General features: G+C 36.6%; 1 protein-coding gene across 1 annotated transcript in view; it reads right to left on the bottom strand.

Moving 5' to 3' along the window:
* Positions 1-19,061, bottom strand: part of LOC308687553 (NACHT, LRR and PYD domains-containing protein 1 homolog) — a 206,430-nt gene that overhangs the window by 74,195 nt on the left and 113,174 nt on the right. The window contains exon 2 of the mRNA XM_081360156.1: positions 2,259-2,311. Within this exon, the coding sequence (XP_081216282.1) occupies positions 2,259-2,311 (53 nt within the window). The remainder of the gene's footprint in view (positions 1-2,258; positions 2,312-19,061) is intronic.

Genomic DNA, 19,061 nt, shown 5'->3' with positions numbered 1-19,061 from the left:
ATCAATTACCGAACTGGATTCCTCCAGGTTTGTTTTCATTTATTTTTTCATAAAATAATAAAATGTTACTTGCAGTACAAATTATTTTCAAGACACTTTAAATTCTATAAATTTTTGTCTGTGTAAGTTTTTTCAACTTTTACATTTGGGTAATAAACTCTAAAGTGTCTTCTTTTAAAATATGTCTAAATTGTGCATGTAGAGCAAATTGTTCAACAACTACAATTATTTTAGTTTGGGGATGTCATTTCTGGGGATGTGCCTCAGGCAGGGGGAGGGAGAAAGGGAACTGACATAGTCTTGGAAAAAAGCTTGCAGGAACCGCATTTTTCATTATATCTTCCTCAAATTTGAAATATAAACTGATGAGACTTGTGGCTTTCAATCCATTACCTAATTGGATTCCTCCAGGTCTATTTTTATATATTTGTACATGAAATAATAAAACATTCTTTGTAGTTCACATTATTTATGAGGCACTTAAACTTTTATAACTTTTTATTTGTTTGAACATTATCAACTCTGATTGATTGTTAGTAGAGTGCCAAGTGTCTTCTTTCCAAAGAGACCTTAATTGTGCCTGTGGTACACTGTTCTCAGGAGCTATATTTATTTTAATTCAGGTATGTCATTTTCAGCTGTGAGCCCCTGAGTGGGGGGTGCAGGTTAACAGGTTAAATACATCTCCTGTAGCTGAAAAAAAGAAAGCACTGTCTATTTCATTTGTATATTATGTTTCTTATTTTTAATAAAAATTTTATCTTCGTCCACTTTGGCCTAAATGTCTGCCATTCTTTTTTATTATATATTTTGTAACCTTATAAGGCTTTGTTTTTAAAATAGGAAATTTTGACTGTCTTGCTCAGTCACTTGCAAAATAGTCAAATCAACATGAAAAAGAATGGCGATAAAATCATGAATTGTGATATTCCTGAAAACAATCGTGATATGATACTTTGCCAGACTTTTATTTTGTCTACTTGTGCTACAAAACTTTCCTCCTCTGTCGCACCAGTGCTATGTGCAAAACCAGTTACCGTACAGCCCTGGCCTACGGGATAAACTGGTGAACTGTAGTGTGACATGAATGGAGATTCAGTGATTTTTACAACGTACAAAAACTGCAGAGAAATCTGGATCTAACCAAAATAAAGTCAGATGCTGATGCTTGATGACTCCAGACCCGGACAATCTCATAAAGCAGATCAGAAATATTTCACACATTTCAGTCAGTCATATTGACCCTGAACACCTTCTGTGTGTCTTTGATTATAAACACACACAAATATGATCTTCATGATAGAGATATTTCAGTGTGAGCTGAGGCACAGAGGCTGGTGTGTGTGTGTGTGTGTGTCGCTCCTGTCATATAAAGCTGTTGTGCTCGTGGAGATCTAATAAAGGATAAAACACCATCATTTCAGAAGAAGATGTTGTGGTGATGAAGGCAGCAGATTGAGCTCTGAAGCTCCTGAAAGACTGGAATTACACCGTGATCATCTGTGTTTAACAGCGATACTGTGAGTGTGTGTACCGGCGCTGATCTTCATTTAGTGTCAGACAGTGTGTGGAGAAATAAAGCACACTATCAGGAGATCGTCTGTGTGTTTCATTCTGCTGATCTCTCGTCACATTCATGATCATTCATACTGTCATCAGTTCACATCCTTAAAACCTACTTTGAGATTCTGTTGACAAATACTGTATATTTATAGTGCATTATTTTCAAAAATAGACATAGCACAAGTTTATCGCTATAATAATTTTTAAAACGGAATAATTTTAAAATTACACTACAGAGCTGTTGAATGCTTGAATCTGATTGGTTGACGAACGTTGTAAGGTTATGTTATGCCGACAACAGCAAAATAACCAAAACCCACAACGAGACTGACCAAGAAAACAAATATCTTAAACAAAACGATAAAAACAGCAAATTATTTCTCTGTTTTCTGCCACTCTATTTGTATAATAATTCAATGGCCCGTCGTCAATTATTCCTTACATAATGAATGAAAATTTTATTTTTATAAAAAATATACATTTTTAAGAATTAATATGACCTGTATTTATTTAATCGAAAAATCGAAAAAATAATCGACATATTAAAACATTATTAAAATAATCATTTGTTGCCCTATTACGAATATCATCTCTCTGTGTGAATTCAGTGTGTTTTTATCTCTTATAGAGCAGTTAAATCACCCACTATATGTTTGTTTACACTCACCTGGGGTCAGAGGTCACTGCTTCATCACTGGGGTCAGAGGTCACTGCTTCATCACTGGGGTCAGAGGTCACTGGTTCATCACTGCGTTTAGGAGGCTTATCCATGGATCCGTCACTCTTCACAGACACATAGCCGGATTCTGGAGATGAAGATCTCTCACAGCTCTCTCTGTTCTCCATAATGAGAAACTGACTTCAGACCTGCGCATGGAAACAGAGAACAAATCATACATAATATAATTATTCCTGTGAGTTCAGTGAAAACAGAAACCTTTGGCTTTGGTTTGCTTGGTTGGGGACACTTAAAATTCAACAATATTATTGATCTGCCTGCATTGACACCATTATATAAGAACTGAACTGAGCTGACATCACGGATTTCTCCTGAGCGGCTATTTATATATATTAACTAAATGAATAACTTTCTTACAACAGAAATTAACCATCACTGAACTTACTTAAGCTGGACTGTGACGCTATTCTCTTCTAGAAACAAACTTTGTTGCATTATTTTCCTGTTATCTCTGTAAAGCTGCTTTGAAACAATATGTATTGTAAAATGCACTATATAAATAAAGGTGATAGAGGTGTTAGGCTATTATGATCCAATTAAATCTATTTTATTTTTTGACACAAATCCAAATTTATGCTTATTTATTATTATTATTATTATTATTATTATTATTATTATTATTATGCATTTTCACATTAAAGGTGGAAAAATACTGCAAGCCCAGCTGGATCGGCCCAAAGGCGGTTTCCGATCAGTGAGTGAAGGTTTTCTGTTACTGTCTTTCCTCGTGGCAAAGTAATTTGATTAAATGAAATACATTTTTTATATGTAATTACCTCGTTATTTCATCTGACTCCATAAATGAAAAGGTTTTAATGATATCTGTGCATCATTAAATGTGAGTGAATGTTTGACTATTCTTTTTAACTCCTTACTGAAAATAAAGTCGGTTAGAATAAAATCAAATGTTTACAATTTATTATTTCAGGTAAATGTATCATGCCAATTTCATAATCAGTTCAAAGATAAAATATACAAAACATCAAATGCTCTGGAATAAAGAGAGAAGATGCAAACCTTGACATTTATAAAATACATGATGCAAAGTGTTTTGCTTGCACTTCACATCACAGGCTAATCTGGGTTACAGAATCGCACCGAGCCTCTAGTAACATTTCATTATATAGACCAAAACTTCTTTCACATGGAAACATTTGCTAACAATGGGAATTTGCATTCAGAGGTTACACCTTTTGGGAGCAGGAGGCCATTTGCCTGTGTTACGTCCGTAAGGACGTTTATAGTATTGTGTGTGTGGTGTGTTTTTTTTTTTTTTTTCTGTCCTGTCTGTTTCTCTTACTTTCGATCTCTTAGGTTGTTGCTGGTTGGCTATATTGCTTGTCAGTCAAGACTAACGAGATGAGTGGCCGCGCCTTGGGAGCAAGGTTATAATCGTTAACGAAAACGAACGAAAAAACGAAAACTAGGTGGGAAAAAACATAGTCGTTAACTGAAATAAAAATAAAAACGAGGCATTACAAAAAAACGATAACTAACTAAAACTGTAATGTGTGTTTGGCAAAACTAACTAAAATAAAATAAAATTATAGAGTAAATGTCCTTAGTTTTCGTCTTTGTCAAGGTCTTTCATTTTTTAATGCTGTTTAAAACACGCAGCGTATTCCCTGCTCACCCTCCGTCTCTCTGTCACTCATGCGTCTCTCACATGCGCGCACACACACCTACACACACACACACACACACACACACACACAGCCCCTCCCTTCCGTGCACACCGTCTCCATGAGAACGAGTGTTCGTTCGACATTGAAAGCAAGTTCGCTAAAGGTTAGTATCTCTCTATCTCGTGAACACCTTACAATCACACATTAAAAAGTGGTATCAAAATATTTTAAATTCTGAATATAATTTTGTCAGTGTGTTAATGTCGACCCGAGAAGCGATTGCGCCTTTTTTAGAAAGTTCACTAGTCTCAAGTTTGAGGTACAATGCACTTTGGTTGTGGTTGTTGATGTCAAAACACTAGATAAGCTTTGATTCAAATATTAAATAGTGTTATGTCATTTTTTTACTTTTACACTTAATGTTTGCTGCTTCAATCCAGATGAGTAGGCTATTGACTGTAGGGAAAGTGGGGTGAGTTGTGCAGGTTTTTACTCAAAGTGACTTTAAAGTGAGGCCATGGCAGTAATTCCTTCAACTTAACGATGTACATATATTTCAGGATGTGGTGCATCCCTGAGAACAATAACTTTGGATCTGAAATAAATTGTTTCAGAAGCTTTTGGGGAAAAAGTGGTCTTGAGGCACAACTTGCCCCTGGTGCAAGTTTAGGGGAATACATTGGGGTAAATTGTGCCAGTGATTTCTGAAGTAAAACAGAACATTTTAATGTTATGAACTGTAATGCTATATGAAAGCAAGACAAATTCAATACAAAATTACTCATTTAAGGTTTATTTAGATATTGTCACCCTGGAATACCATCGCATGCGTTTTTCCTACTATGGTCAATTGCATAGGGATTTTGTATTGAACATAACTCTGGATCACAGTGTCACAGAGACAAGGGGGCGGGCTCATTTTACTCAGACGACCAGTCAGTCTCTCAGGATCATTGTGAAGCTATCAAGCTACGCCCTAGCAACCATTTAGAGCACCATAGCAACACAATATATGATATTTGTGACTCATTTCAGGCAAAAAGGCTTTGGCAATAGATGCCTGTTGACATAGCTCTGTCTGTCAATTATGTAACATATAAGAATAAAGTGACTAGGCTAATTTCTAAACATCCTATTGTGACATAGGCCACTTAAAAACGGAATAAAACTTCTCTTTAATAACATAGTGCAAACTCAAAACTGAAATCAGTGTTAGCTAAATTAAACAAATAGCAGGCAGGCCTAAGTCAAACAATGATGAGGCATGCCCATCTCCTCACTTCTCAAGATTATCCCCTGTGAGTATGTAGGTCTAGGTGGTCTGGATCTGGCACAACTTAACCCAGGCCCTTTGGCACAAATCACCCCAGACCCACAAGTTTGAAAAACTAGCATGATCCAGCAGTTAAGAGCTAACATCATGCTAACTGTATAGACTCATTGTGTAGCCTACTAAAGCACTGAAACATGTGTGAAATGTTTTCAAACTTGTCTATAATTGTTCAGACACTACAATCAAAAAACCTTAATCATAGAAATTTTACTTTGAAAGGGAAAAAACTGTTTTTTTGCACTAAAATGTGTTTAACTCTCATGCCATGTGTCTCTCTTCTTTGGATGATGAGTAAAAGTGATTGCTTTTCAAAATTATGTGGTCACATGACCAATTTCTTCTATGGTTTTCCAGAAACAAGGGTGTAACTACTTCCCCCCTGGCACAAATCACCCCACTCTCCCCATAGGGTAAATCTAGTATAGGGTGTGAAAATTGCACAGCTGTGGTATTTGTATAGGGTGTGAATTCTGTATAGAAGATGTGTAGACTTTTGGTACAGCGTGTGGATTTTGTAAGAGGTAAAGGAATTTCAATGGGGTGTGAATTTTTTTCTAAAATTGTATTATGTTTTTATTATTACACAATACTTTTTCTGACTTTTTTGAATCTTGCCCCTGACAAATAACCCAAATTACAAAAAAAAGACTAAAACTAACACTAAAACTAATAAAAACTAAACTAAAACTAAGCATTTTCTAAAAATAAAAACTAAACTAAACTAGCAAACCCACTTATAAAACTAATTAAAACTAAACTGAATTTGAAAACAAAAAGTCAAAACGAAATAAAAATAAAAACTAATGAAAAATGCAAAACTATAATAACCCTGCTTGGGAGGCGGGATCTGCGTTCGCGTGATGAGTGACACCTGGTGAAGCGGATATTTAAAGACCATGCTGCTGCCAGTGTGACGAGAACACTTTGTATTGAGAGAACCTTTGTATTGAGAGAACCTTTGTGAGAGAGACGTTTTGGTTGTAGAAACTGTTAAGTGTGTTTTATTTTCGTTACGTTGTTCATATGTATGCTCATTCGTTCCTTGTTTTGGCTGTGTCCAAAAACTTTCTCATTCATGAGTGTTGTCGCCGACAAAGGAGAAGGGGATAGGTAAGATTGTCACGTGACATACATTGTACACACGTAGTAACCTTGTCTGTTTAAAAACACTAGTTAGGGATTTGTGCCACCCATTGTATTTATATTTATTAGTTAGTGTAGTTTAGTTAAGACGTCCTAGACGTTGAAGACTTTTTCTTTGATCTTTTCTTTTTAGTTAGTGTTAGAAGTTCATGTGTTAGGTAATCTTTTTGCTTATATTATTTTCTTTTGTTTGGCACAATCCGTTTTTCCCCTTTTTCCTTTGTGGTTGGGTTTCTGTTATGGTATGTTCATTATAAATTTATTAAACTTATTCACTTTATTCAGTGGTTTCTCGTTTTCCTCATCTCACTCAGTGTTGTCAGTTGATGTGTGTCTGGGCTGGTTACATGTGTTCCCCTCTTAAAAAGCCCTAGACGGGCACGAGTCACAGGAGGGTCGTAACAGCCTGGAAGACACACGCTCCTTTGTGTGCAAGTTATCCCTAAAACTCTTAATAACTTATTTCCTTTTGGTTTCCTTCTTTGGAAATTAGACATTTGTACCAGTCGCACTGAGACATTTCAAATGATACCAAACATTTATAATACTGTATGATAATTATTCACATTAAACCATATAGATCTTTGGGTGAATTTTGGTGATCTCAGTATGAGAGAGAAGGAATGGGGGAAGTGGGAAAGAGATTAGGATGATTCTGAGGTGAGACTTGCATCTCAAATGGTTATGCTACCTTCACAAGAGTGAGTTCAAATGTTAATTTCCTTTGTTCTCTCAGAGAGTAGCTCTCTCTTCCAGTTTCTCCAGTCTTACAATACATTTGAATGAAACAATGACACTTCTCACTAAAGCTGATCGTCTGTGAATCGACGCTTACAGAAGCGCGGAAGTGTTTAGTATTCACTTTAAATGCTTACATGCTACATTTATATATTTCAGATTGCAAAGAATCTGTGAATTAATCTAAACTAAAGAGAATCCATAGAGCTTGATATCATTATAATCCTGAAGATGAATTTGTCCACTTTTATGTGTCACAACTCCATAAAGTTTTTTTATTTTTATTTGAAGATCGAGTTTAATATGATAGCGATGCGAATGCAAAAACATTGTACAATTATATAACATGATATCAGAAGCAGATAAATGAACCCGTATGTGATATTTATGCCTGTTTCAACATTTCTGAAGGTGAATTTACATTTCCTATTAATCTTCTCTGCTCCAAGGTGTTTCCTCAGATTGCGTGTGCGCAGAGGCTTCAGGCCAACAACAAATAAACCCCACCCATCATCTCTCTTCTTCAAATAGTTTTCATTTAGAAAAATATATTAATATAATGTGATCCGGAGGAAAAGATTGATCGTCTCTGACTGATTCCCCTCTGAAGACTGAATCTGGACAACAAACTAAAACTAAACTTGTGTCCTGTGCACAAAGCACAAAGTGACAGTGTCCTTATCGCAGTATATTAAAAAACAAATCACTTTAAACCAAATGTTGAAAGACAACGTCAAATGCCTTGTAGAAAAAAAAGAAAGGAAAAAAAAGGATAAAACTTTGCTCTGAAATCAGATCAGAAGAGTCAACGATGTCTAAAATGAATCTGATATTATTATAAATGTGCTTATTTGTATAAAGCCAGACTGAGATTCATTATTAGATAGCTCATAACTCTCTCTGTAATCTCTGGGCAAAACTCTGAGCTAGAATCTGGTCATCAGTGTTCAGTAACAGATTGGACACCAGTTTTCAATAAGAAGCGGTTCCTTGTTGTGTTTTATGATCAGAGTAATCCCGCCTGTGTTAATCTAGGAGAAGAGATGTTCTCACAATAATAAACTGAAGGGTTCAGAGAACGCCTTATAAAACTCTGCTGTAATACCAGCATTACCTGGAGACTCGCTGATTTAAGATGATTCATGGAAACAACCATTTACACTATCCAGACTCAAAATGAGGATGTGTCATCCATATCAAACCTAGAGGTATATAACAGCTTATATAAGTAAATAACTGACCGTAAAGTGTGACATTTGTGAGAGTTTTCGAAATGGCGTCTTCTCATCCACGAAGTTTTAACTTGTTTTCGACACTGTGTTTCCTGAAGGAGAGAGTCACACTTGTTCTACATGCTCCTGCATGCAGAGCTCACCTGACCCGGTTACATGAAAACCCTGAGGCAGATTGAAGAGTTTCTACACCAGATAGTGACTGTATTTTTCAGCGAGTCAAAGCAAACATTCTGAATTCATTTATCCTTCACGTCAGAAATAGCGAAAAATGCGGGAAAAGAATATAGAAATGTGAGAAATACAGACAAAAGTATGACCTTCACTTACCATACTTCATCAGCAGGAGCCGATAGTCTAATATAGATATAGCTAATAGTCATTTGAGAGATCAACATCAAATGCTGTACTACATATAACTGCATTGCTTGACTATAGACATACCAAAGGAAATGTGCACCTTTTAATTTTTCTGTCTTTTCTGTTCGGGCACAAGATGGATATGATGTGTCACGTGACATGTTAAACTAGCATTTCCAGACTCCTGCTTCTTAAACAGATGTGTTCAATAAAAATCAACATGGAAAAAAAGGCACACTATGAGGTGTGGACAGATATCATGTACTGTTGGAACGAGAAGAGACAGCGCCAATATGTAAAGGTTAATAAAGAATACATTGGCCCTAATATAAATCTTCTGATATAAACAGTCTGACTACTTACAATGGGCACAATCTGCACGAGAGTTGAGGCAATGGCCAATGACAGCAGTAGAAGTAAAAGTCTCAGAATTTTGTACAAGTACACTTGTACAATATCATATGAATTTGCTGACTTGGCAAATTGTATGAATTATTACTACTTCGACATGACACTTTATTAGGGATTCTTACTGATGGGGCCTTGTGGTGTGTAAAACAAAGTTAAAGAAACATCAAATATGTGCACAATGTAACTGCAGTAATGTTCAATCAAGGGTTGAGACCAACACAGACATAGGCTACCATTGGAAATGTTTGCCTTTGAAGCTTTTTGTGTTAAACGCACAAGATGGCCGAATTCATCTCTCTCCACAAAGACAGCCCTTGACAGCACTTCCTTTTCAGCTGAAACAAAGAGAAATATATACATGTTGAGACAGAGTGTTAAAAATGATCCATGACCAAAATATTTGAGAGGAAGCACTTTAAGGAAAGTTAATAACACACAAAATAAGGATACATTCGTTAAGGCAAATCAGTTATACCTGGCAGCTTCTTTAAGATCAGCACTGGGAGCTTTGAGCTCAAGTTCCCTGTTAATAGCATCTTTCTGACAGAATTGGTCAAAATTAGATTTTGTTTTTTTATTTAAATGCCATGATGAATAAGAGAAAGAGCAAAAATGTGTGTAAATGAATTACAGTTCAGAAAAAAAGCTGAGTGAGAGGCAGCCAGACAGACAGAAAGTGAGCTTTTGCGAGAGATGGCCTCTTAAAAGAGCTGATGGATTAAAGTGTGTTGTGGGAGATGGAGATGGAGGAGTGTGTGAACTGAAGTAACTGCAAGACAGAACAAATATTGAATTACAATCAAATTACAAAAAGGTATTAAATGCATGGCAAGTGCTGTGGTTATTGTGGTAAAACCATGGTAAGTGTTGTGGTTACTGTTCTTTAAGAACAAATACCACAGTAACTACGGTTACTCTGGTAAAACCATGGTAAGTGCTGTAGTTACTGTGCTTTAAAGGGATGGTTCGGAGTAAAATCAACCTAGGATCCTTTGCACCATGACCTTGAGCCAAACACCCCCCCCCCCCCATACGGAAATGTAATATATGTACACATATGAAATAAACATATATTAAATATATCCACATAGAAAGTGAAAACATATATGTACATATATATCTGCCCATATATAAAACCTATTCGAAAATGGAACAATTTCATATATTGACATATCAAATTAGCCCATATGTTTTATGTATGTATAATACAGTATTTTATATATGTCACATATATAATTATCAATATACATGACATATATTTATTTGTATAAATGTTCAATATACAAACTACACATATATGCATAGCATATTGCTTACATACATGTGACATATATATATGTCCCTAATATGTTTTTTTATAAAGTCTTAATATATATTATATATTTAAAATGAAATATATACATACATGTTTGATAAATGTATATGGAATATTTAAATGACATGTATAAAAACATTGTGTGCACATATATTTTCTTATGTTCTTATATGATGTATATTAATTGCAAAATATTATAATGTATGATGTAAACTAAACAAATGTAAAAAACATGCTTTCATTAATTTCTTACAAATTTTTAAATATAGGTTATGGACGTGTACTTACACACTTGCAATGCAATGCACATGACATGGCTAAGCCTTAAATGTTAAACGGTGCAGTTAGCAAAAAAGAAGTAATACAGTAAAACAGTTAAAACATTCAAACTTTATTAAAACAGTTTTCATTTAAAAAGAAAAAAATTTAAGCTGCGCAAAATTAGAAAACTACTGAACACTGAACACACAATTATATTATATACTAGTGATGTCCGGTTGGTGAACGAATCGCTCTTTTGAACCAGTTCTATTTTAGTGAATCGTTCGTAACAGTTTGTGTCTTGCGTTAGAGCTGATCCACAACTACTCACTTTTGGACATGCCTGACAGTCTCCTCTGACTCGACATAAACAATATCCCGGAGTATTTACTCCAGTAACTCCAACAGTTCACTGAACTGAGACATGTTGTGCTGAGAGAAGTGATGAGCACGAGTAGCTGATACTGAGCATGCGCGCACTATCGAACGCACAGGTACAGCGGTTCTCGGATAACCAGTACAGTACTACAGAACTGAGAACTGTTTATTTCGGAAGTGTTCGACTACTGAGAACCTGATGAGCTGAGCATGCGTGCAATTTTTTCAGAGGAATGAAATGCATGTTTCTTAAGTATTTTGTTGAACATCGAAGTGTAACAAAATAAAACATATTAGAAACATGTTTATCACATACTGTCTTTTCACTGTATTATGGAAACGAATGGATTGTAAAACTAAACAATTATACTAAAACATTTTCAGGAACAGCTAATTTAATTTCTAAGTAAGTTGATATTTGACGTAAACTCTTGGCAAGGTTTTAAGGGTGCAAAGTAAATGTTTATAATGTGTTAATCAAAACATAACTGTAAATGAAAAATTCATTGTTCTTGTGTTTTGTTCATTTAAACTTGTTGATTTCATTTAACTGTGTACTATCATCTGATCATGTGCTTCTGTGAGGGTTTTTTCTAACAGCTGAAGAAGGGACAAAGAACAGTGTGACCTGCTCGGGGGGGGGGGGGGGGGGGGGGGGGTTGGACTGGACTAGAAAACCAGTCCAGGCCAGTTGAAGATAGGGGGTATCTTTTGGAAAGTTACAGAAAACTAAGTAGGTGTGGTCAAGATGTTAGAAACCTGTATAAAATGTCTCAGTTTTATTATGTTTTTAGGATTGCAACTTACAAGCCGGGTGGCTGCGGCTCTGTAACTCATCCTCAGTGAATAAACCTTTTTCTTCTTTATTACAGTTTTGCCTTTTGAGTGTTCCTTAACCCTGTGATGCTGTGTTTCCCTAGTGAGATAAAATATTGCTATTACATAACATATTAAACATTTAATAAAGACTTTTTAGTTTTGTCGACTATAGGCTAAATTCAGGTTTCAGCAGTTCTCAGCTCAGTGCACGTACAGTATAGACCTACTAGGTTTCGCGGAAAAGAACCGGACTTCCCATCACTATTATATACATATACAATATTACAACAAAACATAAAACAAGCCCAGAACAGGAAAATCCACCAACAGGTATATGATACAGCCTGTTCATTTTCTCATGTTTGTTGAGTCTTTTTGGATGTCCTTAACTCAGTGACCTTTTGATTAATAGATACCCCTAATTGGCCCCTGGTGGTTCCAATAAATTTCTGGATCACTGCATCTGTAAAAAAGACAAAGAAAAAGCATTTAAATGTTTTAACATTTATCTAAGGACATCCAAATTATAATCACCTAAAACACACTAAATTAAAATTTTCACGCAACGTCAGTTTATGCATTATCGTCAACGCGTGCATTCTCGTTTAAACTACCCTTTAGAATGGCAACCAACAGTTTGAAGGTCCAACTCAATGCAATTTCAAAGGGTCTACACCAGGGTTCACCAATCTCGGTCCTGGAGGGCCGCTGTCCTGCAGAGTTTAGCTCCAACCCCAATTAAACACACCTGAACCAGCTAATCAAGGTCTCACTAGGCATACTAGAAACTTTCAAACAGGTGTGTTGGAGCTGGTTGGAGCTAAACTCTGCAGGACAGCGGCCCTCCAGGACCGAGATTGGTGAACCCTGGTCTACACAATCCCAGCCGAGGAATAAGGGTCTTATCTAGCCAAACCACGACATATTACGTCATCACTTAACTTGTGACGTAGGTGGAAGTACCGACCCAGTGCCGAAAAACTCCATCTCATTTTCTCCTCCAACTTCAAAATTTGTCCGACATCGATGTTTTACCTTTATGTTTTACAGTGTTTGTTTTAACACTGGGTCGGTACTTCCACCTACATCACGCGCATGACCTTTCCAATGTGATAACGTAATACGTCATGCAGAAGCAGAACACCAAAGTCAAGCATTTGTGGTTAAAAAGTATATAAATGTTTATTTTAAGAAAATGACAGATGTTTGACCCTTATTCCTCGGCTGGAATCGTGTAGAGCCTTTGAAGCCCTTTGAAACTGCATTGATTTGGACCTGATTTGCACCCGTTGGTTGCAACTGAGACTCCATCTAAAAATCCTTACAATCTGGTGAGTGTTCTTTAGCCTCCCAGAGGCGCCGCTTTTCTCTCAATTGATCTCTTTTTTCATTGACGAGAGTGGGGTTTGGATTGTTACTGCAAGCTGAGGAGATGTGACCGTCCTCGCCGCAGTTGAAACAATACCAAGGTCTCGGCTGGGTGCTTGTCTTTAAAGGCAGAGCAGTTTCTGTCATTTTAGTGTGTCTGCGTGAGGTAATAGCAGCTGCTAACACACACAAGCTCTTGAAACCCCGCCCTCTGCAGCAGCTCATTTGCATTTAAAGGGCCAGGCACAAAACGGTGCGTTTTTGCAAACCCTCAAAAAAGTGACAACTTTAACTTATAAAAATATCTGTGGGGTATTTTGCGCTAAAACTTCACACACACACTCTGGGGACATCATAGATATATTTTACAACTTGTGAAAAGGGCATTTTAACACCCCTTTAAATTAATCTTTCTCTCTAGGATATGTACCGAAAACTTTTAAGCTGGCTATGATTAAACCTCTTTTAAAAAAAATGCTACTTGATTCTAGAAAATTAGTCGATTACAGGCCAATCTCAAATCTACCCTTTTTGTCAAAGATAGGCTACTAGAAAAGGCAGTATCCACACAACTATGTTCCTTTTTTAGAAATAAATGGGATCTGAAATGATTTCCAGTCAGGATTTAGTACTGAGACTGCTCTCATTAGAGTCACAAATGATTTACTCTGATCATCCGATCGTGGTTGTATCTCTATTAGTGTTACTCGATCTTAGTGCTGTATTTGACACTATCGACCACAACATTCTTTTAAATAGACTCAAAAACTATGTTGGCATCAGTGGTTTAGCATTAGCATGGTTTAAATCATACTTATCTGACCGTTATCAGTTTGTAGCAGTAAATGAAGAGATGTCTCATCGATCACAAGTTCAGTATGGCGTACCACAAGGCTCAGTACTAGGACCGCTGCTGTTCACTCTGTACATGCTACCCTTAGGAGATATCATTAGGAAGCATGGCATTAGCTTTCACTGTAATGCCGAAGATACCCAGCTCTATATCTCTTTGTGCCCCAATGAAACATGGCAATTCAAGAAATTAACAGATAATGCATATCTTATATAAAAATTTTGGATGACTAGTAATTTACTATTTCTTAATTTCTCAGATTTTCTAATGACTAAACCAAAAACCTCTGTACATACTAACCTATAAAACTGTCTAACACTTGATGGCTGCTCTGTCACGTCTTCGTCATCGGTTAGGAACCTGGGTGTGCTCTTTGATACCAATCTTTCATTTGAAAGTCACGTGTCTAGTATCTGTAAAGCTGCATTCTTCTATCTTAAAAATATATCTAAATTACGTCATATGCCTTCAATGAAAAATGCGGAACAATTAGTTCATGCGTTCATGACCTCAAGGCTAGATTATTGCAATGCTCTACTGGGTGGTTGCCCTGCACGCTTAATTAATAAATTACAGCTGGTTCAAAACGCAGCAGCTCGAGTTCTTACCAGAACCAGGGATTATGACCATATTAGCCCGGTTCTGTCAACACTGCATTGGCTCCCTATTAAACATTGTATACATTTTTAAATATTGCTGATCACTTACAAAGCAACAAATGGTTTAGCTCCCCAGTACTTGAGCGAGCTCTTAACGCATTATAGTCCTTCACGTCTATTGCGATCTCAAAATTCCGGCCAGTTACTAATACCTAGCTAATATTACTCTGTTAGTTTAGTACTCTATTATAATCTGTAACAAGTATATCTTTCATTTTGATTCTTTTAATAAATATTGTTAAACATTTATTACAATCATCTGACTGGAACTTGGATTTGTTGAGTACGTGTCACCTTCTTCCACCTGGATCAGGACGATTACAACCGGGGGAAAACTACAAGAGGGTGAGCATGATTTCTGATACAGTGCTATGCATAAGTTTAGGCACCCATGCTAAAGTTGACTAAAAAGAGGAATAAAAAATGATCTTTTGGAAATTGAACTTAATGCCTTAATTTAAAAAATTAGGAAAAATCCAACCTTTAAGGACACCAATTTTCTTTGTGAATGAATAATGTATCGTAAATAAATACATGTTCTTCCTTAAAATACATGGTGCATAAGTTTGGACACCCCTATGTTCAATTCCCATAGAGGCAGGCAGATTTTTAGTTTTAAGTATTTTTTTTATTTTATTTTTTTGGACATCCTGATAAAGTTCCCTTGGCCTTTGGAATTAAAATAGCCCCACATCATCACATAGCCTTCACCAAGCGCAAGAGGACTCTTTGTTTTTTTTGTTTGTTTTTTTAAATAGATTACTCATGATTATTTTCAAGTAGACCTAAATTAATAATCTGATGAAATTGTTTTTATATCGCAATATATATCGCAGAAATACAAAATATCGTATCTCAATATCGTGCATCCCTATATTGAGCATATCTTAATCTGAACCTGGAATGATAATCTGTGACACCAGATGAGATGTATGATAGATTTTGAGCTGTACTATTGTTTTTATTGCAGGTTTTCTGGGATGCCCAGCGGAAGGCATCAAGGCACCAGATGTTGGCCTGGACAGATGTTCCTGTACACCACACCGACCTCTGCTTTTGCATGGCTGATTACTACCATGTTCTGTGAGGGTATTATTACAGCAGAACTGAGACCTGTGACAGTGGAATCTGTGGTGTAAAGTCACACATCAGGACATTTAAAGTCACAGAGAGAATTATTCATTTTTTAGTAGAAGTTTCAAACTTTTCTCTCTCTTTCTCTCTCACAAACAACACAGCACTTACAGCTTTTCAAATTCTTCTCTGAAGGTGCACAAATACTGTTTTACAAATCTCAAAGTAAGAAATTCATACGCTCACATTTAAGGCACGGTCACACAAGGGGTTTGAGCATATGACATCACTCTCTGCAGCGTCTTTCTTATAAACACAGATTCAACATATAACAAATAGTAAAATATTCAAAAAATATACAATCTACTTGACTTTACAACAAAAATATCCTTCTTGTAAATTAGCCAAGAGGTCACACCGTCATGTATTGATCCTCTACTGGTCACATGTTATCATGTAGAGCGAATTCACAGGTCAGAGTTCACCAGACTTGAACTGTGTGAAATGCAGTGAAATGTGAAACTTTCTGGAAGAGCTGGCATTTCCAATCTCCCACATCCACATGTATATGAATGGCAGTCAGTGGAAGGAAAGGTGAAGTGTGACTGCAGCTTTAGTGTGACGGACTCGACATCGACACCCGCCAAACCCAACAAACGCGGGCGGATTTCAGCAGTGGCGTGTAACGCACTAATACGAGACACTTTCTCGATTTTATAGACTATATAATATTTACATTTTTCAACTGTAGTCTGAAATAATAAATAAGTGCAATTTAGTGTTGTAAAAAATATACATTTTTCTGTACATATTGATAGTGAAATATCTGAATAAATACAGGGTACCAGCAGCGCTTACTCGCGCTCTCATCTCTCCGACAGCTTGTGACACACACTCCTCACTCACTCGCTTCATTTGCTCCGGATCAATGGTTGCCATTACAGGGCTTGAGTATTGGCATGGGATTGTGTGTATTGTGCATTATTTTTTTCTCTTTCCCGCAGATTTTGTGTTCACACCTAAAGTTATTGCAGATAAAGCGCCTCTCAGAACTAAACTGAGCTCTTTTCCGCTGCTTATTGACCTTAAACAGTGAAATACACACACAATAATGTCAAAATGCTGCTCTTGGTGAGTATTCAAGCAAACCCAGTCAGTTATGTTTTAAAAAAGTTGAGAAAGCAAATGTGGAAAATCAGGTATTATATTGGATAATATTAGATAAATTATGAGATAAAAGTATCTATAGCACAGGATTTTGTTTTTATTACAAACTTCCATGGTGATGATGAGATTTACCGGTCCATGATCTTATCCACACACACCACAGCTAACTGAAATCTACACACACCACAGCTAACTGACATCGACATGGGCTGAGTTTCCCCATAACGTTGTCTCTTAGCGCTACGATTAAAGCCAGGATTAGGCCTTAGTTAAATTAGGATATTTAAGTAGCTTTTTAAAATGAACTTTAGAAAAGAAAAGAAGGAAAAAAAAAACATTACTGGTGTGCATCTTGAGACAAAACAATGGCCCTGAAATATTTTAAGATATGTCAGTGCAAGTTGCTTCCAGTTAAGACAGTTCAAAAATGCATTTTAGTCAGGGACTATCTTAAGCCTTTTCTGTGAAACCGGGGAAGGTAAGGGAAGGTTTGCATGACAGTTTTGCTGACAAATAAACAGGAATATCTTAGTACACGTAACTAAGAGAAAGAGTAAACATTGTTCTAAGATATTACCAACATTGAATAGCGGGTTGAAAATCTGCAACCCTTTAAAGATGTTGAAGGATAGCAATTAGGACTTTAAACTCATGACTTGTATTATCTTATGGACATTACTTTGTGGCCAAAAGATGCTCTCCAGTGAGTAGCAGTCGCCTCTGGCTGATTAAAGGATATTTTGCGATTGTATAACCTTGAACATGCATTTTTTGTAAAGCTGCTATGAAACAATTTGTATTGTGAAAAGCACTATATGGTTTTACTATGGTACAACTGTACCAACCATGTTATTTATTTATTTATTTTTCAAACCATGGTTCAACTAGTAATATTGCTGTAATAATTGCTGTAAAATTATGGTAATCATGACTATAAACGTATGTTTTTAAACCTTGGTTGTTGTGAAGCCATGGTTCATTTTGTTAGCAACTATGATTTTACTGCAAATTATGTGGTAAAACCATGGTTAATTTTCATAAGGGTACAACTAATCCTATAATGTACTTGACTAATAGTCACATTGGATAAAAGAATCTGATAAATGTAATGCAAATGTATCCATTTCATCTGTTCACTGAAACTTAATTTAATAAAAATAAATTTGCAACTGCTATTGAGACTGGTGTACATTGCTTTTTTTTATCCATTATAGTGAATTTTGGTTAGCATGAGTAACTGATTATAAACCGTGGACCGACCGTGGTCCGCCAGAAAACACTTATTATAAACCAGCGGCACGATAGCGGACCACCGTCGGGAAAGCGGAGGCTACCGCTGTTGCCGCCAACTTTGCCACCGGTGGTCCGCCACTGGCCCGCTGGACTCATGTTAGCTGGGGAGTATGTGTAACAGGTCAAATATGTGCTTCCACTTGCTACAGTCACGGGCGTAATTTCCTATGGGGACAGGGGGGACATGTCCCCCCCCCCCCACACACACTTTTCAAAATCCCATTTGTGTCCCCCCCACTTTCCAGGTCGTTATTAGGTTTTTTTTTTTTTTGCACACCGTCATCGCCACGGAGGAGCAGGACAAAGAAAGCCTGTGCCGATGTGAGCTGCCGCATCCAGGAACGTCGCGTCCACACTCTAAAAACAGCTCAATGAAAGTTCTAACGAGCAGGGAGCGCTCCTGACGCACACACACGCACAGACAGCGCGCCAGAATCGAATTACGGCATAAGGTGCATCTACGCGGGTTCACGCAGGGCGTAGGCTAATTCGTGAAATGCACTCCCACTGGTTGAGTGCGGTAAAGTTCGTTTTAGGTTCGATATTAGCAGGACATTTGTTCTACAGGGTCGGTAGTCTAACAAAGATATCAATAGCAAGATTAGTTTTAACATTATGTGATTATTGTATATCGACATGATGAAAATATTCATTCAAAATCATTCGTGCACTAGTAGTGTTTATGTGCTTTATTTAAATAGAAGAAATGTGAAGAAATTTTTGAATTTGG

This window comes from Scardinius erythrophthalmus (genome assembly GCF_964197995.2).
Source record: "Scardinius erythrophthalmus genome assembly, chromosome: 3".
Lineage (NCBI taxonomy): Eukaryota > Metazoa > Chordata > Actinopteri > Cypriniformes > Leuciscidae > Scardinius > Scardinius erythrophthalmus.
The sequence above is the reverse complement of the archived record's forward strand: the minus strand, read 5'-3'. Positions and strand labels throughout refer to the sequence as shown.